Below are 22,247 nucleotides of genomic sequence, written 5' to 3'. Positions count from 1 at the left end.
AATTAAAAGATGACAGTTGCGTCGTAATAATATTTATTTATTATAAAAAATTCTACAGTATGTTCGTGCAAGATATATAGCGTCCGCGTTTGGAATAATATAACGGAGTATTAGTAAACTTTTGCAAATGACTTTACAAGCCTAATAAAAAAGATTTTTAAAATTTGTAAAAAATTACTCTCGTGCATCTGTGAGTGTTCGAGATTGAAACACAAACTCACGTCAGACGTCATTTCTAAAAGTTCACAAACAATCCTTCGTGCAATTTCTAGCAGAAACCTATCTTATTTTGTGTGTATAAATTGCAAAACTTTTATATATTATTATTATTAGGTTAAATTTTGGTCGATATAGAATATAGAATAGCTTTTGGATCCCCTTAAGAGAGCGAATTTTTCAATTAGTTTATTCGCAAATGAAAACGTTTAGAGACTGCGGTTCAACATCAGTCTACCGTCGTTGAATTTATAATTTTTCTCTGCGATACTAATATTTTTTTCAAACATCTCGTATGCATGCTGTCTCGAATGTATTAAAGTAGCCTAATCCGTACCGAGCGGTGCGTTGCGTGACGCAACTGCTCGTGAAACAACAAACAGTGTATGTATGTACACACAGGTGCATATGCAAACGTATATATACATACAACCACATGATAAATACGCGTATAACATTGTGTGTGGTAGAGTAGAGTCTAGCGTATAGTGGATACTCAATAGCCTTTATATTCTTTCCCGCGGGAAGTAGGCTGTGCATAAAGCGGTGTCGTGGCGAACTAATATTGACGCATCGTCACGGATCGTATAGCATAATCTACCTTGGTTTCAGTGGCCTGAGAATCCCAGTGTGTATAATCGAAGCTATTGTTTCCCTGTTAATAGTAGGGAAAAAGGTGGAAAGTGGCGAACGTGTAACATTCTTTGAAAAAAATTGTTTAACAAATAAGCGATGATAATTATTATGACATTAATGATAATATGGAAATAGTTATAATATGAATAAATTCAATTATAATATCTTATAAAACGTTTTTTGAAAAAATCTTTTGATATAAAATTGATTAATGACACAATTGTAAATAATTGTAATAATTATAGAAATTGTGACGATACGAAATTGTACTGATTTAACGAAGCGCATAGATATTGTTTAGAATCTTTTACATCTTTTTTATCCTCTCTTGAATCTTAAAGGTACTCGAAAGGGTTATCTACAAACTCCTTGTGGCATGAGAAAGTAAGGTCTTCGATTAACCTGCCCCCACAGGCCCAGGGAACGGAAATCTCCGCTGACATTTCCGAATGCGGTCACTTAAGTTCCTCGGTCGCGAGACTTAAGAGGTCGAGAAGGAACTGGGCGAGGTTAATCCAATTACTCCTCTCTCCCATTCTTCGGGTCTCCACCCCCGCGGGCGTCAGGAAGCAGTTTGCCAAATCGGTCGACTCTGAAGAGACGCGTTATAACGTGCCACGTGTTGCTGGGCTCGCATGTAATGTTATTACGGATTTTCCTCGTCGATTATGCATCATAGTTAGAAGAAAAATAAAAACCGCCTAACGTTTAATAGCCTGCTGCATTAATTCCCTAATTAATACCGAGTGGCAGTTGCATAGAAATATGTAAATCGTAGTGGAGTCGTTAACTTTCCACTTGAAGAGATGATAGAAACGACGAGTTGTAAGTAATGCTTTGAAATAATAAAAATAAGTATGTTTAAATTTTCAAGGAAGAAAGAAGAACGGGAATGACACAGTAGATCTTGTAACCTAAAAAGAATGGAGCTGATATAACAGCAATCTTGCCATCTTCATCCATCAAGTCGCATCTGTAATTAAATTTAGAAGCTAAAACGCCAGCAGATATATTTTTTTTACTGTAATAAATTCTTGGCGATTTAACACAATGTAGGTTATTGTTACAAAACTTTCGATGCAATTAAGGATGTCATTAATTGCAAAAAAAAAAAAAAAAAAAAAAATTGAATATGGAGAATAAGGAAAAGAAATGTCGAGACGCGAACCTATTAATCGTTTCTGAAGAATTAATTACCATTTTTCTATTTTAAAGTAGATCCTCTCTTAGCGATAATTTGATGAACGACGTTTATCTTGTCAAGTTTAAATATATTGGAGAATTATGTGCTAACGAGAATTATTATATTGTGATAATAATATAAATAGATTTTTATATATGTATAATATTTTTGATAGATATTTTAAGTAGCTATTAAAATGTCTGTTTACTTTGGTTACGTTAACATTTATAATTCATTTTTCTTATTAAATAAAAAGGAACTGAATGTTTAACGAGGCATGTAATAAGACTTAAATGCGGAAGCACAAAAATGTTTTATTAGTTCCTTTGTTTGTCTCAAAACGGTAAATGTCTCCGGATCGTATGTTTTATTATACGGGCGCTCGTTAACCTCTTCCACCGGATAACCGTTGAAAATGACAGAAAACATCGGTTTATATCCGTTGAAATTTTCAACTTTTGTCCCACTGGAGTCGAGTTCCACGTTCTAGAAAGTGTTCAAAATTGAAACGTTACAGTACAATATTTCAGAACTGATCGATTCGTATCAAATGTTGATAAGTACACGCGTACATACACATGTACATATTGCATTATCCTATTTATATATGTTTATATATATATATATATATATATATATATATATATATTCTATGACTACTTAATTTTAAATGAAGATGCTTTTGAAATTTGATTTGAAGGTTACACTTTCAATTTTTTAATAAACACAAAATATGATTTTTCTTATATACACATATATATATATATATATATATATATATATATATATATATATATATATCAATTTTTCTACTCATTTATATAACAAAACATTAAGCATGAAGCATTTATCATTAAGATAGAATCATAAAAGATTAATAATTTACATTAACAAAATATATCTTATAATTTATTTTGATAAATGATTGATGAATTAATTTAAAATGTGGAATATCATGTAAAATTTTACTTTTTCACTGAAATATTTATTAGACTTTTTACAGAATAATGAGGAATTAATTGATGATTCTATTATGCAAATACAATATTGCATTTATAAGATATAGGATAATTGCATTTTTTTGAAAGGCACTTACAAATATCCTTTATATTAATTAATTTATCTCTTTATTTTGTATATGAAAGTATTAAAATAAATTCATTGAAACACATTGAAAGATATTAAATATTTATAATTATACACATATATTTATAAATACGTACGACGCGCAGAAACAAATAAATTATTTTAGAAAATTAAATGAATTATATACTTATATAAAAGTATATCGTAGTTTACAACGTATAAGATATGTAAAATATATAAAAAGAGTAATTTTACGTTTAACAGATATATTTAATTATAATAGAATAGAGCATTTAATAAAAATATTATTATATATTTATGTTTTCGAATGATTTTTTCGCATATATGATAAAGTTCATGAATATCAAATATAATGTGAAAAAAAGTGAAAGAGAGAGAGAGAGAGAGAGAGAGAGAGAGAGAGAGAGAGAGAGAGAGAGAGAGAGAGAGAGAGGGAAAAAAAGAGAGAAAGATAATTGTGAATATCTTCTTGTTAGACTAGATACAGGATTTTCACACAATTTGTCACAGTAAAAAAGTTTCGCCACTTGATGGATGAATAAAAAGTTGGTGAAAAGTTAGAGGAGGAGTAGACGATGACGCGACGTGCGATGCGAGAAATCGAAGTTAGCAATGAAAATGTCGGCTTGTGGTTTGAGAGATCTATATTTACTGTTTTATAGATTGATTGAATTTGGCAATTTTGCTTACCACTTGAAATTGGCACCGTTTCAATATGCATGATTATTTCACCATTTCTCAATTGAGTTCATTATTAGTTAGATGTGTGCCTCGTCTGATCAATATTCACATTCGCTACTTTTTTTTACAACTATAGAAATAAATTTTAAAAAATTTAAATAAAAATTTATGTCTCTCGAGGAGACTAAATATACATAGATGTGCAAATGTGTGCGCGAGGGTAATGTATAAAATATATAGAAAAAATTTTACAGCATAAATTACATGAAAAATACATTCTCTTTTGCAATATTTATGGTAAAGCTGGAATATAACGGGAGGTATTTATTAGAATATTTATTACTAAAAATTGTAAATTTAATGATCCTGCATTTGTTTGGCACTTTAAAATAATTGAGTAAAAATCGTGTGATTTCTCTTATACATAAGTTAATATGTTTTACACAATTACATGGCAATTTTTCCTATAATAATTATTTACTCCGTGTATGGAATATTATTAATAAAATAAAGAATATTTTATAATATATTCTAACATTAATAGGCTAATAATTTATGAAAGGGTAAATATAAAATAGCAGCAAAGCATGTAAGGAGAATTTATCTGATCGAGCGATAAGATCGCTTAATTATACCAGATTGCTATTAATTAACCCATTTCTTTAATCATCGCGTTCGATATGGTAGATATCGTATCCGTCGATAATCATTTATCGTATTTAATGAATCACCGAATCGGAGCAACAGATTCTAATGGCACGAAGTACTATTCTCTGTCTCTCTATCAGACATCGCCACTTGAAATTTATAGTACTTCCTACGAATTGATTGCAATTATTGAAATTAAATCGAAAGTCTTGAAATGAAAGAAATAGCGTATTCTTTAGAAATAATATTTAGAAATATATTATAAAATATTCTTTAGAAATATTATAATCAAAAGAGACTCTTTCAAGAAATAGAATAATATATATAATGTATTTACGTGTTTAATATTTAAAATGAAATTTAAATGTAACGTCATTTGAAGCGAGTGTGATTATAATGCAGATTTCTCGAAATTTTGAGGTTTATTCAAACAGAAAGTTTGCGAGGTTTCCGCATGCTGGTCGATACGTGATCGCGTGTACGAAATTTCCGACGGAGATCGAGCTCGAATGATCGACACGGCATGCTCGCAATCAACGTGACGTGATGATTTGCATGATACACGACATGATGTGATGATAACGCTTCGATCCCTCAAAACGTATTTTCCCATTGCATTACATATTTTTTTATAACTCATAAAAATAATACTTATTAAGCTATTCTTTCGAAGAGTCAGTTGTTTTAATAAATCAATTAATAAAATTTAGATATCAAAATAGATTTATAATAGAAAATTTGTTCGATTAATCGGAAAGATTTTTGTATTGTTTGCAATCTTGTTTTATCATAGAAATACAACTTGTAAAGATAAATTATGCAGAGGCCCCTATTACTCATTAGCAGAGTTAATAATTCGCGCCTTTGATTGTTACTGAACTTTGTAGCGCCACTTGGGTATTATCATCTCATTGTCTCCATCATCGTCGACGTCGTCTCCGCTATGATCGTGGCAAGTAGTCCCCAAGGGAAGTTCGCTCCTGTTAACTCGATTTCGTCGTGCACGTCGCATGCGATGTACAGCTGCGTCGAGACTGCTAATGCATAGCTATGGTTTAACATCTACCCGCAATTTTCAAACAAACTGAATACAGATGAATCAAGTACACTCTTTCTTGAAAGCAACAATAGTGTTCTTAAGACATAATAATATCAACGTCAATCTCACGAGCAAACAGCTAGATAGATATCGATCTGTTGAACGATTAAATGACAGTCAACACGTAGCAATCTCTCTTTTTCTTTCTGTTATTAAGAGAGAGAGAGAGAGAACATATTTACCTTTAACAATATTTATCGTGAAAATCGAGGCAAATCTTTTGGAAAACAAATATCTCACATTTAATTTTTCCTCTCATATTTCATATTTCGCGCCGATTATCAAATAAATATTTAGCACTAAAATTAATTAATTTGTCGTTATTATTTGTGCGATGTCATGGAATATTGTATCCCTTTACACATGAGAAAACTAAGCGAGTGTTTGGATATCGAAGAGATTACGTTCATTCATGATTTTCGTGATGATACGATAAAGATGTGTGCGTAAGCCGGTGAGGTTCCACGCACGCGCGCACACACTTATACGCTGTAAAGCTGACACGCATATGCGTGCAGTGGTTCATCGCGGGAGGGCTGTAAGGTTATTGTTCGCGAGTCTTTGCGTGAATGCAAGGTCGATCGCCTTTTGACATTGCAGATGTTTCCGATATAAATTCCTCCAAGCTGTATATTTCTTCAAAATCTTCGAAGGATATACCATGATCGATTACAAATTAATAAGAATTACTTTGCGGCATTAGAGAGGAAAGCAGCTTAAATCATTCCTTATTCACAACTTGTTATATGGAGAATAGAAAAGTATCGAGCAGAAATAAAATTAAATTTTATTAAAATTTTTTTTACCGTCATCGCGCCGAAAGTTTAATGTAGCATTGGAAAATTTTTGGCATTTTAGATAAACATTGAAGTTTTCTATCTACCAATGGAACCATTGATCGCAAATATGCACGTGTTGCACCCCTGCTGCGAGATATGGGTGGAGCCATCTACGCGTTTCTGCGCGAAACAGTTCTTTATATATATATATATATATATACGGTCGGACCTCTTATCCTACGACAAAAAATCTTCTCACGCGAAAGGGGAATTATACCCCCACTCTCAAATTTTTGTCGTAGGATCGGAGGTTTAAGGGGAAGATTTCGGACCGAAAATGTCGTAGGATAGGAGGTCCGACTGTATATATATTGTATATGTATTTGATAAATTATTTATTTTTCGCCAATCTGCGTTATCTATGCATACTGTATGACGTATTTATATTTATATTTATAACACATAGCTAAAAAATATTACATATAAATGGAGAGAGTTTCAATTTGAATTAAGTAGTACTTTTTAAGAATCGCGAAAAGGAATTTCGTCCCGAATATAGTTAGCTAAAAAATAGTCAAAGTATATCTGAAAGTCAATTGCAAGACTCACGTGATGACATTCGTGAAACGAGCGGTGGCAGAAAAAAAGTGATAATTAATTATGCACCGCTTTGGCGCATTATTGTATAATGCATCGCCGATTAACCGAGTCGAAAAGCAAGTTGTTGTTCGCGGTGAAGAGAGAAAGACGAGATTAAAATAGCGTTGTCCTTTACAATCGCTTCACGACGACTCTCAACCGTCTCTCTTTTGAATTCTCGTTAAGCACCGGCATTCGCAGAAGTTTCCAAACGACCAGGATCATCGATCTTTCCCGGCTTGCACGCTATTATCCTCGCGAACTTTGCGGTCGTAATTCCGTGGGATAGCGTCTCGGATGCCTCGATCTATAAGGCGATAATAATTCATTCTGCCTACTTTTTCTTTCCCGATCTTGCGAGGTATTCACCGATTTTCCGCGAATATTAAAACGGTGACGAGACTAACGAAGTATGTGTCAAATTAAGATCGGAACTTTGTGCAGAAAACCCCGTTTGCAGTCTTTTAATAATTCATAAAAAGTGATAGCGTTTTCCACTGAAGAGAGAAATTGAACCTTGTATTCATTCAAGTATGAATTTTAAAAAAAATGAAAATTGTGTTTTTTTAAAATAATACTGAATAGACATTTATAAATCCTTGAACATAAATATTTTTTTATTTATATTTTCGATGCTGAAAATTTATTCCCACGAGTGCTTTCGTACTATGTATGATATGTTTGAAAAACAAAATATTGATTATAAAAATTGGTTAATTTTTAACATAATTATTTAAACGGGATGTGCACGTAATTTCTCAATTTCAATCGATTCAATTATTTCGATTTGACTGCGTGTCTCGCGGCGATGGGGTTGCAATGAATTACCAATGTTGGGTGTGTTTTCGGTGCGCTTTGTTGCGACGGCCAACAGATGGCTGGTCGCAGTAGCTCGTTGGCAATATGCACGTGTATCCGCACGCCCCTCGTGCGGACTCCCACTCTTCGTCCACCAACCCCCGAATCCCACCAGCGACGTCGGTGACGTCAAGACGCATTGCGACATATCGCGCTACCCCGCTTCACATCCCCTTACGTCCCTATCTACATTGAAGGCGCGCTTTTTAGCTCGCGCTTGAACCCACTTTTGCACGCGCTTGGAAGATCATGCAATGAATGGGCATGATTGTATATACTTACCGTCTTAGCTTTAGTTGAGTCTTTAATTTCTGCCAAACCACTCTTTACTAAGGGAAGGAAAGTTGGTTTTGTTTATTGAAAGATCAACGAAGAGATATACATATATAATATACACTCATATATATTACCCATATATATATATATATATATGGGTAATATATATATATATGGGTAATATATATATATATATACATACAGGGTGTTCCATCTAGCGCAAGCCTCTTAAATATCTTACTTTATTTTGATGAAAAAAATGTGAAAAAAAAATTTGTTTAAAAGGGACAAATATTAATAAGCAAAAAATATTTCAAGATTATATTTTTTTAAATTTTAAGATCGTCAGTATTTTTTTAAATAGAATTACATGTTTTTATTATTGCATTGCAATACAAATCAAAACCAATCTAATGATTTATGATAGACCTTGAATAAGAAAAATCACTCACAAGACCTTACAATTTTCTAATGCATATGCAGTTTTAATTACGTTATTTATAAATTGTATTGTTCAATCAAATAGAAAAAATTGATATGATTTTATGAAGCTGAAGGAAACTCTGTGCAAATATTCTAGTTATATACTAAAAGATATCCTAAGAGATATAATTTTTTTTCGACAAACTTGCAATCAAATTGTTTAATTATTTTGTGAAACAGGCAAAGTTTATTCATTCAAAAGAAAACGCTGTAATAACGAATAATCATTATATAAGTTACTGACAAATTCAATATTTTCTGGCATTTCTAAAATTAATGTGTAAAGAATACTTAACATCATAAATATCTGTTTTATATTTCTTTGCATTAGGAACTTCATGACCGATTTTCAGGATCACGCTATTTTTTGTAAATTTTGCATTGCACAAAATATAAAAAAATTAGTTTTTTTTTACATCGTTTTGTTTACGGCTGAAGCTACTTTTAACCGTCGACAATTCATAATCTGTATTGAACTTTTGAAAATCCTAAATGGCTTCGATAAGTTGTGCATTAGCGTCCATCGAACATAAATGTAGTGTGGTATTCTTGGTGACCGCATTATTAGACCATATTTTATCGATGGCGCTTTGAAGGCAAAAGTATGCAAATTTTTTGGCCACTGAGTTATCTGCGTTATTAGAAAAAATAATTCTGATACAAAGTCAGATGTGATATTATGACGAATGTTCAGCTCACAACTCATAACCCGTAAAATATTAAATAAAAAATTTTCACTATTGGCTGTGCCAAAAATATTCGATGGCCTCCTCGTTTGCTTGATTTAACACCACCGGAATTTTTTCTGTAGGACGCTATTAAAATAACTGTGTGTAATAAATTCCTAGAATGCCGCAAAATACGAAAGAACGTATTACAATTGCGTGTGTATTAACATTAATCAAGAAATTGTAAAAAAGACCAGAGAATCATTTATTCAGTGTCTGCAGAAATGTGTCAAAGTTAATGGGGGACACCATTTTAAGTTTGTTAAAATAATATTTTTTATTAATCTCTCTCTCTCTCTCTCTCTCTCTCTCTCTCTCTCTCTCTCTCTCTTTCTCTCTCTCTCTCTTTCTTGCTATTGTAGTTTTTTCATCATTTATCTACTCTCATACTTACATTTAATTTTTTATACTAATATTTACATCAACGTCACACTATCACAAGTCATTGAATTTTGATCTCAGCTATTATAATGCGATGATAAAAACATGTAATTCTATTTAAAAAATATCAACGCTCTTGAAATCTCGTAAAATATAATGTTGAGAAAAACTTTTGCTTATAATATTTGCTTTGTTCAAACAAATATTGTTTTTCTCTAGCATTTTTTTCATAGCATCAAAAATAAATGAGATATCGACAATACAAAGGATTTTTGGATAGATGCCGCGTGCTGGGACAGCGTTATTATGCCGATGTTTTGTAAACGTTAGAGTTTGCATTAAAACGCGAATGCCTTAAAACTAGAATAAATGAGATATTATATTTAAAATGCTCAAGTAATTTGGAATATTTGAATATATAATATTTTGATTATTTCTTATAACAGTAAAAAATATGAAGAACCAATACATATGACAAAATATAAAACACATAAAAAGATGTATATATTTTTTAAAACTAATGTATTTTAATTTCTTTGTTACAGGTAAGTGAAGCTACTAAATTTGATTCATACATCGAGACGAGGGTGAGTCGTATATTTCTTTAGCTTTGATAGCGTAAATTTGTCGCATAATTCTTATATAATTTTGGCCAAACGGTTTGTGAAGAAATTTTTCGTCGATCAACGATATATAAATTTATATGATTATTCTGTTATACATAAATACAAAATATAATTTGACAAAGAAAAGTCGTTTATAAAGGTCAAGTGATTACTTTTGATCTGGCTAGGTCACATTTTTAAATATGATAGAAAATATCGGCAAGACGCGCACGAGGTAGAAGCTTTTGCACCGCGATCGATCGCGCACCGACTGCATCCGGCTAACGTCATCGTCGCGCACACGTGACCAAATTCTGAGTTTCCTGCCTGGAGTTCTCTTGGTGGAAATTGCGGCGGCAATTTCATACTTACGCGTGCGTACGCCGCTCATGTTTCCCGTTGCAGTCTGCATTGCGCCAGTGCGTAAAGTGGACGACCGATTATCGTGACGCGACATCTCTATTTAACTTCCGTATAACGAATCGTTTTCTCGATTCAGCCTCTACGAGTTGAGCGAGTTGATTATTTAATTCTGCTAAATTAACGATTTAATAAGAAACTTGTCGTTACAATTCAATTTTTGACAGTTTATAACATATCGTTCGCTGAACATAAATATAGATCTAATTTTATATTTTTATCTACATCTTATACTCTTAATATAAATTGAGGCCAATTTATATTTGATAATACATAACAGATTGAGTAGAAAAATTACAAAATTCAACAAATTAGGATGTTTGAAAGTTGACTTGAAGGAGCTGTATTTATGCTTCAACTATTTATAGTTGAAACTGGAATGTTAAGAATGCATATTTCGAAAAGCTGCGCACATACACACACACACACACACACACACAAATATTTTATAAACTATATATACAATTAATTTTGCAAATATTTATGTTACGATGAAATAGGATATAAAATAATTTGCGCATGAATTACGTTTGGCATAGATACTTTATTACTTATGAATAGGACATGAAAATATTACAGACATATTGCGGAAAAGTATTCATTCCCTATGCAATATTTTATATACTTATGTATGTTCGCAAAAAACGCAAATATAGATACATAAATTTTACGACGTAGCGTAAGAAGTTCGGATATTTATAGCGAAAATATGATGTCGCACCAATACTTTCTTAACCTATTGCAATTCCTGGCGAACAGCCCTGACGTTGTGTGTTTAGCCGTTCCCAGACGAGACATTACCTTCGTTTCCAAAATACACTAACTGTCATTCCGCCCACCATAACGTGAGACACGTTATACGGACTCACGAATATTTGCAATCAGACAATTAGGTTTTTCGAATTAATTTTACGTCTATAATTGATTGTGTTTAAATTTTTTTTAGCTTTTTGTCAATCGAATTGAAACACTTTCTTAGAATATATTAGTAAATATTGTAGATAAAGACGGAAGAAATCAAGAGAAATTCACGTAATAATGCACAATTAATCCTTCGTGGTAAAGAATTAAGATATATATATATATATATATATATATATATATAACTTTAGTCATAAAATCGATAATTTAGTGAAAGTTGTAATATCATGGCAATTACTATGCGATATTTTTGCAAAGAAGGCCAATATTCCTAAAATGGCCAATAACTAAGCATTCCACCTCGTCTCGGTTCGTTGTAATATCGAATTTCCCGTCCTTCGCAATAGATCACCTTCGTTGTAAATCAAATTAATTAAACCTCATCGCGATCTGGTGGGCGAAGGTGCTACGGTCGATTCCTGCAATTTGAAATATCCCGTTTGGCGGCGTCGTCCAGTGTCACTCGAAGTAAATTAAGGGCAGAGGATATAGATAGAAATAGACTTAGGCGAGTGGGGAAAACGAGAGCAAGATATGAATGACAAATTGCAAATTTCAAGTAAATTAAGTAAGTCTATGAATCACAAATTATTGATTGATCGTCTTAGGAAAGGATACAGTTGATGTTATACATATCTTTCTGTTTAAACTGTTTAGGTTTGATGCTTTGTAATTGAAGTATCACTTTTGCACATTTTAAACGGATGTGGAGCAATCTATGTGTTAAATTAATAACATTCCTTCCTGCTCGAATAATTAATTCCGTTCTATTAATAATTGTCAACTATCGATAGGCAATACACATTCAGAGTTTTAAGTCTGGCGTGTCGGCGATTCGGAAACGTACTAAGGCTCGCGGGGTATTTTTAACATCGGGATGCTCGTCTGTGAAAGTGTCTCCACTAGTAGACCGCTTTTTGGAGAGCATAATCGCGCGTAGTATTGTGCTCGATGGCGGAGGCTCGATTTACACGCGTGACAAAATACGATCGATTAAAATTCGTTCTACGCGAAAGAAATCGATTTATGCCGATGTGATCCCATTGATAATGCTCAATGTGTTTAGATGCGAATAAGTTTGTGAGATCTATTATTATGATTTGTGAATTCGATAACTGCTACTGTGCGTGTACGGAACGGGAAGTTTCAATTTTCGATTAATCGATGTAATTTATTGACAATGCAGTTTCGATTCGTATGATATCTTCCGATTGTAACGATTTTTTTTTTTTTTTTTTTTTTTTTTTTCAATTTATTTTCTCGAATACATGTGGTTTGAAGTGACGGATGATGAAAATCTAGTGTGCTTAAAGATCGTGATAATTGACGCCAAGAATTGATGGTTTATCATAAGGATTTCATATAATCCAGCGAGTTAATGATTAGGGAATCACACAATGCATGCCGGTATCAGAGGCACATTTCTCGGGATGAGGATGTTTCCGCACCGGAGACGGAAATCGCCCGAGCAGGGGAAAAGGTAATGATTGTCTGACGCGAATACTAATTATCCGTTTGAACTGTGGAACACAACTTCGGGTTGTCGCTTCCGCACAATTGACAAGTTAGATCGTATTCTGGAAGAGAACTTAATTGGCAAATAAACATCAATATCGCTCGCTGCAGATTTCTACTCGTGCGGAACACAATTTGATATACAATACATTGTACGCAATACGATTGATTTTCTTATCGATAAAAATACCGTAGACTTTGTGCCTACGTGCATTCTTCGTGTAAATTAGCTGAAAAATTAACGTAAAATTTTCTGAAGACTCAATTGCGAACACAATGATGTTGTTATGAGATCAACTAGACAAGTATGGCGTAGTAAAATAAAAAATAGAGGATATTACTGAACTGATGAATAGTTCGCGAAAAGTATACGCGGCCTTTTATATTATCCGATAACCTTCTTTGCGAAGAGATTGAAGATTTAATCAATCGTTCACGGGTTAACTTTTTTTCCAATTTAATATGCACCAAATATTGGATATTCATAAATAGCTGATACAAGTTAGGCTACGCTATAATCAAATGTCCGATAAACTCGCTTCTGGCAAACTTGTGCCATCTGACGCAAGCTCGTGAAAGTCGATGAGCAAGCAGTCGGAAACTTTGTCTCTCATCGGGGATGTTTTGAAATAGTATCCGAAATATTGAAACTTTTTTCGCTACCGGTTATAGTTTTCGCACTGAGACTGCATTTTGGGAATAGTAGATTAAAGTAGAGCGGATTTACCGCTGTATTTACAGATTACATGATACTGAACGAATTAAAAATATTGTTTGCTTCTATCTGTTGCATGCAAAAGGACACTTCTTTGTTGAAGTTTTATATCGATATCTTCTGCACGTAATTTGAAATAATTAGATTTGATATTTCTAAAAATTTATTTCACCAGTTTCTATTGACACTGTTCTATTGACGTTTCTATTTAAATACCATGCGAATAAATCGTGTCAAATTAGAGAGGCTTTATTCATAGATGAGAGTGTATTTGTGCACGTTAGACATCGCGTTGAAATAGATGAACAAAGTATATTTAGACAAGTTATTACGTGAATTCATTCAACGCAATTTTCGGCGAATCGACTTAATACAATTAGTAATATATCGACAAGCTTTCAGTTGGTGATTAATTTATGTACTTAATTTGATTCTTTACATATTTCTTCGTTAATCACATGAATAATCGAAAAAAAAACTTTTGTGTAAATTAATTATTTTTTAAATTAGTAAAGCGATTAATTGCCTAGAGATAAATAAGTAAATAAGCTTATTAAAATAAATAAGTAAAATTTTGCAGAATAGATTTTGATTTCATTTTCGATTTCTCGTCAAGAATACATCAGCATTTTATATTATTAACTGTTTAAGTACTCTATATTTTTGTTTAGTTAATCCTTAACTCATTTGCAATCGATCAATAATATCGCATGTATATTGAAGGGGAACTTTAACAAAAGTTACCTTGAGAAAGGGGGGCAACTGAACTCAACAATATTGACCAGGGTCGTAGATTGCCTGCAGGTAATCGAGATGCTTGTTCCCGCTATTGTCCACCTTTTCTCTTAACATGCATTTGCTCATTTATGTCGTAAGCTTTCTTACAATCTATATCTCTAGTTAAAGAAAAAGTCTATAATTTTTATATTTACGGATATGTCGAATTAGAGAACGATTGAAATAAAGAAAAAAGCTGGAATTGTTAGGAAACTGAGCTTAAATTGCAGCTTTGCCGCTGATGAAATCTTTATTTAGTATTCAATCTTTGTCATATATGACATTGATTTTTTTTAAATTATCATATATAGACCTTATGACGTTTTATATAAATCTGATGTTAGCATCGATATATCTCGCGCGCGTAACTTGCGTCACTGTCTATGCATGTCGTGCATATCCGACGACCGTAGTGGAATACTAGGGCAGGACGGATCTAGGGTCGCCGACTCGGCCGCGAAGCGTGCGAGGTGCGAGTCGTGGCTCGTGGCGTACCGCGAAGCGCTGTCCTATAAACGGTCAACCCTCCACGAGGTTCCGAAGCTTTCTCTTACACCCCGAACAGTCAAACCTACTCTCCCCTTCCTCTCGCGAGTAAATATTCAAACTGATTCTCGATAATCATTATCGTAGCTTCAAAAAACCCTCTTTATATTTTACTACACAAAGTTCTTGAAACTGCGGGGATCTAGAGATGTGGAGAACTTAAGGCAGTACAATATTCAATGCGATAATAAAATTTTACTCTAATATATAAAAAAAAAAAAAAAAAAATAATTTGTAAATATGTCTCTCTCTCTCTCTCTCTCTCTCTCTCTCTCTCTCTCTCTCTCTGTCTTAAGTATTTTGAGATATTCTTTTAATATTGAGTCAAATTTGAAAATAACATAAAAAATATAAGTAAAATTATCCTCTTCATTAAATAAAAGCTTTGACTTTTCCTGGAATTTGTTCATCAACATTATGCCTAAATAACTAAATTACTGTATGGCACATCGAACTATCATAAATCGAAGGCAAATGTATTATCTCATCGACGGTACCGGCGCGTTCCACTTCCTAAAACCGAACAACCTATGTCGGCGTTGACGAGAGTCGTTTATGATACGATACGACACGACACTGGCACGACACGGATATACACGCGAGACCGCGACAGTGAGTCAGAAAGAAAGGAAGCGAACACGGCCGACCGGCTGACCAACCACGGATACGCCTTCGGGTGGTTGCCATAAGTCGTGGTGCAGGTCATGCACAACGGGTCTGGAGAGAGAAGTCAGTTATACCGACGCCGTGCTGCCATTCGCGTCAGTGATTGACCGAGTCTGCGAAAACTCCGTTTCGAGAATATCAAACCCGATTGTTCGCCGCGTAAATTTAACGTGCGCGCAAACTTGACCTAGACGAAGGGCTGAAAACTCGCAGGAAAGCTCCGTGGATAGTGCACACGTATTATCTTCGGATTGCTTTTTCTGTCACGTGACGACGGGTGGGTAGATAAAATGAATGATATAAAAGTAAAAAGCCATCCAAGAAAGATTTTTCGTACGAATGATCAATTTGATTGTTTGATATCTGTATATGTGTGTGTATGTATGTGATGATGGTTCTCAGATGATATGAATGAATATATGTGATGTAGAAGAAAGTGAAAAAAGCTACACGAGAGAAGAGTAAAAAGAAGGAAAATTTATTTTGGAAGTTGGTTAAAATTTGCTTATTCTTAGACAGCAAGAAAGCATGTGAGTGACAGTAGGATATACATGATGAAATTTACTCTTAACATAAGAGATTTATTTCTCACTTCATTGAGCAGCTAATAGTACTTTGAAGCTTTTAAGAGACTCTCCCGATTGATTATTTGCTTTTATTTGAAGTTGAGGTAGTCTAGCTTATCGGAACACATCGAAGAGTCCTTGTGGAGCTTATCTTTTTCATCGCTTTGAGAACACTTTAGACGAAAGTATTTTCTTCTTTCACCAATTACTTATATCCTGAATAGGAATAGTTATTAATTTTTAATGCATATCACAAACAACTCGCAGGAAATTTAGTGATGTAAAATTGCGAAGTTAATGATATCGAATTGTCCTAGTTGTATGAAAGTTAGTGATAGTTAGTGTTATCTTTTTAAAGTTTATGACCGAATGAAGGTTGCGAGTTCCACTTACAGAGTAAGTTAATGTGAATGACTTTATAGTACTGAGAATTATTCTAATTTTTTAAGAGCAATAGAAAAATCCTTATTTAAGAGTTCAGAATTTATTTTTGCTTTACAAATTCACACATATGCAGTAACATACATACACATATTGCATTACATGTATTTTCAAAATGTAATTTATCAGTTTAATTAAACTAAAAAAGTTAAAATCTTATGTAAATATTACATGTGTTTCAGTTATAATTCTAATTCAATTGTGTTCTGTCTTAATTAAGTTCAGTCATTTCAGTTTTACGTAGGCCATACTCGTACAATACATCTTTTATCATTATATGGTTAATTCTAGCCAATTACTAACTATTGCAACTAAAATCACACAAGATTTTATATTCATTTTCAGAGTATTACATTAATTTATTTATCGTGTTTTAGATCGTGAAATCATTTAGGATTATTATGTTATTGAATTATTATGGTACGTGTTTTTTATCAACTGTAAAAACTGTATATAATATTGCGTTAGTTTTTCTTTAAAAGTAATCTTGTATTAGTCTTGAAATTTTTTTTGTACGGGACGACGACGCATGATTATGTATATATGTAGAATATGGGAATATGTCGCGTTCGAATTGGGGTTAGCGTGCCAAGTGAGCCTCGTTTTCTGGTATTGACCAGGTAGTCATGGCGCCTCGTTGCACCGCCATCTTGCAACTGTTGACGGAAGCGTTCCGGCGATTCTCTTTCTCGTAATAAATCAGAAACTTGATGTTAGATGAAAAAAAATGTGTAAAAAAAATTTCTCTTTCGTTTTACAACTTTCATCACATTACAGAACAGGAATAGATCTATGTCTCTGTATGAGCGCTGACAGGCTTTCATGTGTAGCGAAATGGAAATTTGAAGAATATAGGATCCTTTAACAGGAAAGCTCAATGGCAACACAAAGGTCTAGTGCAATTCTGTAAATTAATCACGTTTATCTTCTGGGTAATCGAATGCAGTGGTCGCGAGCGAACTTGGACCGAATAAATTGGCTGACTGCCAACTCGATTAGCGAGCGAAGTCCAACCACGTGTTTTACTCACGTCGCTGCAAACTTGCCAACCATCGGCTGTTTCATTCTGCCAAAAGCTTTTTCTTTTACTTTTGGAAGGATTTGTTTTATAATTGATCATTACATTTTATGCTGTCTTTATATACGTCTTCAGCGTTGTGCTGCCACCCAGCGACTCGCGTTTGGACTAGAGAATATTTGGGGGGTTGATAGTATGAATAATAATTGATCATTATCAGTCGGCATTAACGCAATTACAATAAACAACTGTTTGATACATTATATTTTTTGTTTTAGTCATGTGTTCACTTTTATTTGCTTCCTTTTATTCCGAGAGAAAGGGAGAGAAAGGGGAGAAAGGGAAGAGAGATTTTTCAATTTTTTTACATATTATTTATAACTGTTGTTTCAACAAGGTTTGAGAATATCGATCAGATGTCCAAAATTATTTCCTCCGACGTTAAAAAAAAACTCTTGCATAATTTAATTTCAATACCTCTCTTATTGGAACAGGAAAATATAAATAGAAGATTGATGAAAAGATACGTTGTAGTTTCTTTTAAATTTTCTCTTTCTTCAAGGAGGATCTTCTTTTTATCGGTATTTTACTAATTCCAAATTTAGATTAATCATAATTTAATGCAATAAAACGCTTAAATTAATACTTGGAACAAAGTGACCGATTCGAAATTTGATGGTGTATTTTGCTGAGATAATTATTTATATTACATATATATTATAATTAATATTACATATACATATACGTTTATTGTTAGCTGCAGTAAATTAATATTGTATGAGTGAAAGAAAAAAAATGAGAAAGAAATAATAATTGTTTACGAATCGCACGTACACAACGCGTGCGTGGCTGGGGAAAAGTTAATAATCAAGATTGGCGTGTCGGTCCTACTCGGGTAACTCCTACCGACTACCGACTAATCGAGGTTATCCCACTGCCCCTGTTTTACTCTCATGTTTCACCCCCCGCGACTCTCCTTGACCACCCATACTCGACACTTGGCTGGCGTCTCGTAGTCTGCGGTGCTGCCACCAATAGTTTCCTTCGAAAATCAGGAACATGGGCGCGCGGGCGCGAAGGGGGTAGTGGCACGTTAAAAGCAAGGGTAGCGTGTTCACGCGAAGGAATTGTATCAATCGTAGAGCATCGTGGCATCATGGGATTTTTCACGGATGTAGTTTTTCTCTGTTAATCTTTATTCGCATTATTCGAATTTCCCAGCTATGTCACAATTATTCACTGGGTCTACCGCAACGGCAGACTTATTCGCTAACGTTGGAGTGTGTTTCCATTTGTACAATATGTGAAGTCGTAATCGTGGTGTTGACAGAACTTCCTTTTAGTCCGATTGAACTTGGATGATATCTCTCGTGTGTGTCAGTCTCGATTCGTTTGTCACACTAGTCAGCCTCCACCCCTTTCTCTGGATGCGCCGTAAGCGCGTCGTCACCACCCAACCCTTTCCCAATTTCCATCCCTCGTTGCATCGCACCTTGTATAAGTGGCGCGGTGCTGCCATCGCGCGGCCCAATACGGGGCGTTATCACCAGAAATAGTGGGACGCGGAGGGTGTTGCGTCGCATCTTGTCGAGTGAGTCGGCACGATCGCGGGACAGAAGTAGCATCTAGGATCGCGTCTCAGCATCAGTGCACGTTGTCGTGCACGTCGTCTCCCCTCCTGTCACGAGGGCCAACTCTTATCTCTTTGCTTCTGTCCGGTGCTTCTCTTCCCTGATTCTTCTTCTCAGACGCGCGGCTCAACCCCTCCCGAAAATCGAATGAGTGGCGTGTGCGAATCAGGGTAAATGGAATAGACAATTGGTCAGTAGTGGCGCGTGCATGAGGCTGGGCAAGCCGGCGAGCCGGGTTCCGTCCCGGCTACGCGGCGGTAAGTTCTCGAGCCCTTCGTCGCAGTCATTCTCGCCGCGTTCACAGAGCGCGTCGCGAATCGGTGATCGTAAAGCCAAGAGGAAGAAAAGCTGTCAGTCAGCGTTAACCCAAAGCGAGCGGAAGGTGCGCGGGATCGTCGGCAGGGGCAGCCACGGAGGTCGGAGAAGTGGAGTCATCGCGGGTGGCGATCATCGCGGGTTTGAATGGGTGGGCCGGGCGCCGGTAGGGTTACCAGGCACGAGCTGAACGCGGTGCCCCAGAGCCACGTCGGTCACGGGGAACGTGTCCTTGGCGAACCACCAGCACCAGGCTGCCGTTGTCACCCTCCGGAGCGATTGTCATCCGGCAGTGCCGTCTGTTCCTCCACCCAGCTGCCACCCTCGCCGCCGCCGCTTACCTCTTTACATATCGGCAACAACAACGGCACCGTGTGCGCCGTCATCAGCGCCAACAACAACACCACCACCACCACTACTGCAAATCCAAGTGATCGTAAAGCTAAGAAGGCGGCCGCCATGTCTTCACCGCCGAAACATCGTAGGGGCTTCGACCCCAATGACCCAGCGGAATATCACCGCTATCGTCGCGTTAAGACGAAACAGCGGTGAGTGCATTCACCTGTGATATCGATTGTTTTCTCTCTCGATCCACTGGAAGGCTGACATTGATAATCGGCTGATTATATCATGCCTATCCATTCCCTTCTCATATTTTTTCTCATTATGTACATTTCCTTATCTTTCATGACTTCTCGATCGCGGGTGGAGCTTGTCAGCTTTGATTCTCGCTTCCTTCTTTTCATATTTATATGTTGATAAGAATATATTACTTGATATAAAGATAGTATATTGATAAATCAATTTTTGAGAAAAAAAAAAAAAAAACTTTATTTCTAGAGAATACACAAATCTTTTTCAATTATTATATATATTTTATTTATTTAACATTGAATTATGTAAGCATATAATTTTTTTTTACGATAATGTCAATTGCTATTAAAGTTTTCAGTTTAGATATACAACTTACATGTATATACTTGATAATTTATAACTTGACTTATAATCCTAAGTAACATGCGAAATTGGATTCCACTTGCGAACAGTTCTTTCCATGAATGCCGACTCGACTGGGAAATTGTACATGTGACATAGAACGGTCGAGTCGATGTCCTTTCCTTTTTCGCGCGATCTATCGAGTACTCGTTGCTAAACTGCGCGAAATGCGGTATTTCCGCACAGCGATATATCGCGAGGAAAAATACCATGATACGCGTTCGTTGTGACTCGCGTGCTTTTCTTTCGATTCATTATCTTTTATCGACTGATATCTACATATGTAGTAGTCATACAGTTGTTTTTTTTTCTTTTATTTAGGATTCGCTTAACAAAATTAATCGTATGACAAGTTCGAAGCGTATGAGAAGTTTCGGTGGAAATTTAAGAGAACACGATAGATCGCAATGAAGCATGATGAACTATAAATTTCTGAATTATTTCCGAATTTTTTCCACTTTCCTTCATTTCGTGGCGTTTTCTCATCGCCCTTGTCACGCAGCTTCCATTGATGCCGAATGCACAATGTTCACAGAGGCTTTGTATGTCCCACATCGTGTGACCTTCGGCGCCGGACACAGACCTCCCCGACATCCCCCGACACATCCACCAGCACAAGGCATTATAAAAAAACACACACAAGCTTGCGATGTTCGATGTTGGACCGCTTACTGGTTGTACCCCCGCCGCTATAATGCGACGAAAGTACGATCGTTGTGATAATAAAAAATTTATTACCTGAAAATATAAATCCAGCGTCCTTCCTGATAGAACCTTGTAATATTAGCATGATAATGTCAAATTAAGGAGCGATATTTAATTATAGTCTATCAATTCAGTACATAAAATGTAGTAATATAAATGAATATATAAAATAAGTGAACCAATGTGTATATGCATATATATATATATATATATATATATATATATATATATATATATATATATACATATATTACAAAAGTGATATACACAAGAAAAAAAGATAATAGAGGTCATATACATATATATATATATGTATATAAAATATAAGAGATATAACAAATATTGAAAACGATTCATATAGAATTATAAGATAACGTTGGGTGTTCCTGATTTATATCGTTTCTTTTTATGCTCACGTTATACGTGCAATTAAAAACAGGAAAAAAATAAGCTAGGCGTACAATCTGTTCACGTAAAATACCGAGGTAATATGAAATTATCCAGCGGTAAATTTTAAAATTGTTCTTCCTGATCTGAGCTTGGAATGCGCTGCCATGGAATGGAATGGGGAAGCTTGCACCTTGGGCGAAAAAGGCTTTCACGCACTGCCGAGTTATCGATGTTTGGTGCGGTGCTGCGCATTGTGCGTAGCGAACGACCCATGGAATGCTTTGCTCAGTGTGTCGACTCCGAAAG

At 34.9% G+C, this 22,247-nt stretch overlaps 1 protein-coding gene across 10 annotated transcripts in view; it reads left to right on the top strand.

Moving 5' to 3' along the window:
- Positions 1–22,247, top strand: part of Shaker (potassium voltage-gated channel protein Shaker) — a 114,462-nt gene that overhangs the window by 18,053 nt on the left and 74,162 nt on the right. For 2 of the 10 annotated variants that reach the window (XM_072892831.1, XM_072892832.1), the window contains exon 1: positions 12,890–13,140. The exons of 3 other annotated variants lie outside the window; for them this stretch is intronic. In XM_072892831.1, coding sequence (XP_072748932.1) covers positions 13,058–13,140 — 83 coding nt within the window. In that variant the 5' untranslated portion in view covers positions 12,890–13,057. Of the gene's footprint in view, positions 1–12,889; positions 13,141–15,506; positions 16,157–17,066; positions 20,399–22,247 lie in introns of those variants that run through there. 5 more of the 10 variants (XM_072892824.1, XM_072892828.1, XR_012046698.1 and 2 more) reach the window with 5 other exon arrangements.

This window comes from Anoplolepis gracilipes, chromosome 5 (assembly GCF_047496725.1).
Source record: "Anoplolepis gracilipes chromosome 5, ASM4749672v1, whole genome shotgun sequence".
NCBI lineage: Eukaryota > Metazoa > Arthropoda > Insecta > Hymenoptera > Formicidae > Anoplolepis > Anoplolepis gracilipes.
This window is presented reverse-complemented; position numbering and strand designations above follow the sequence as displayed.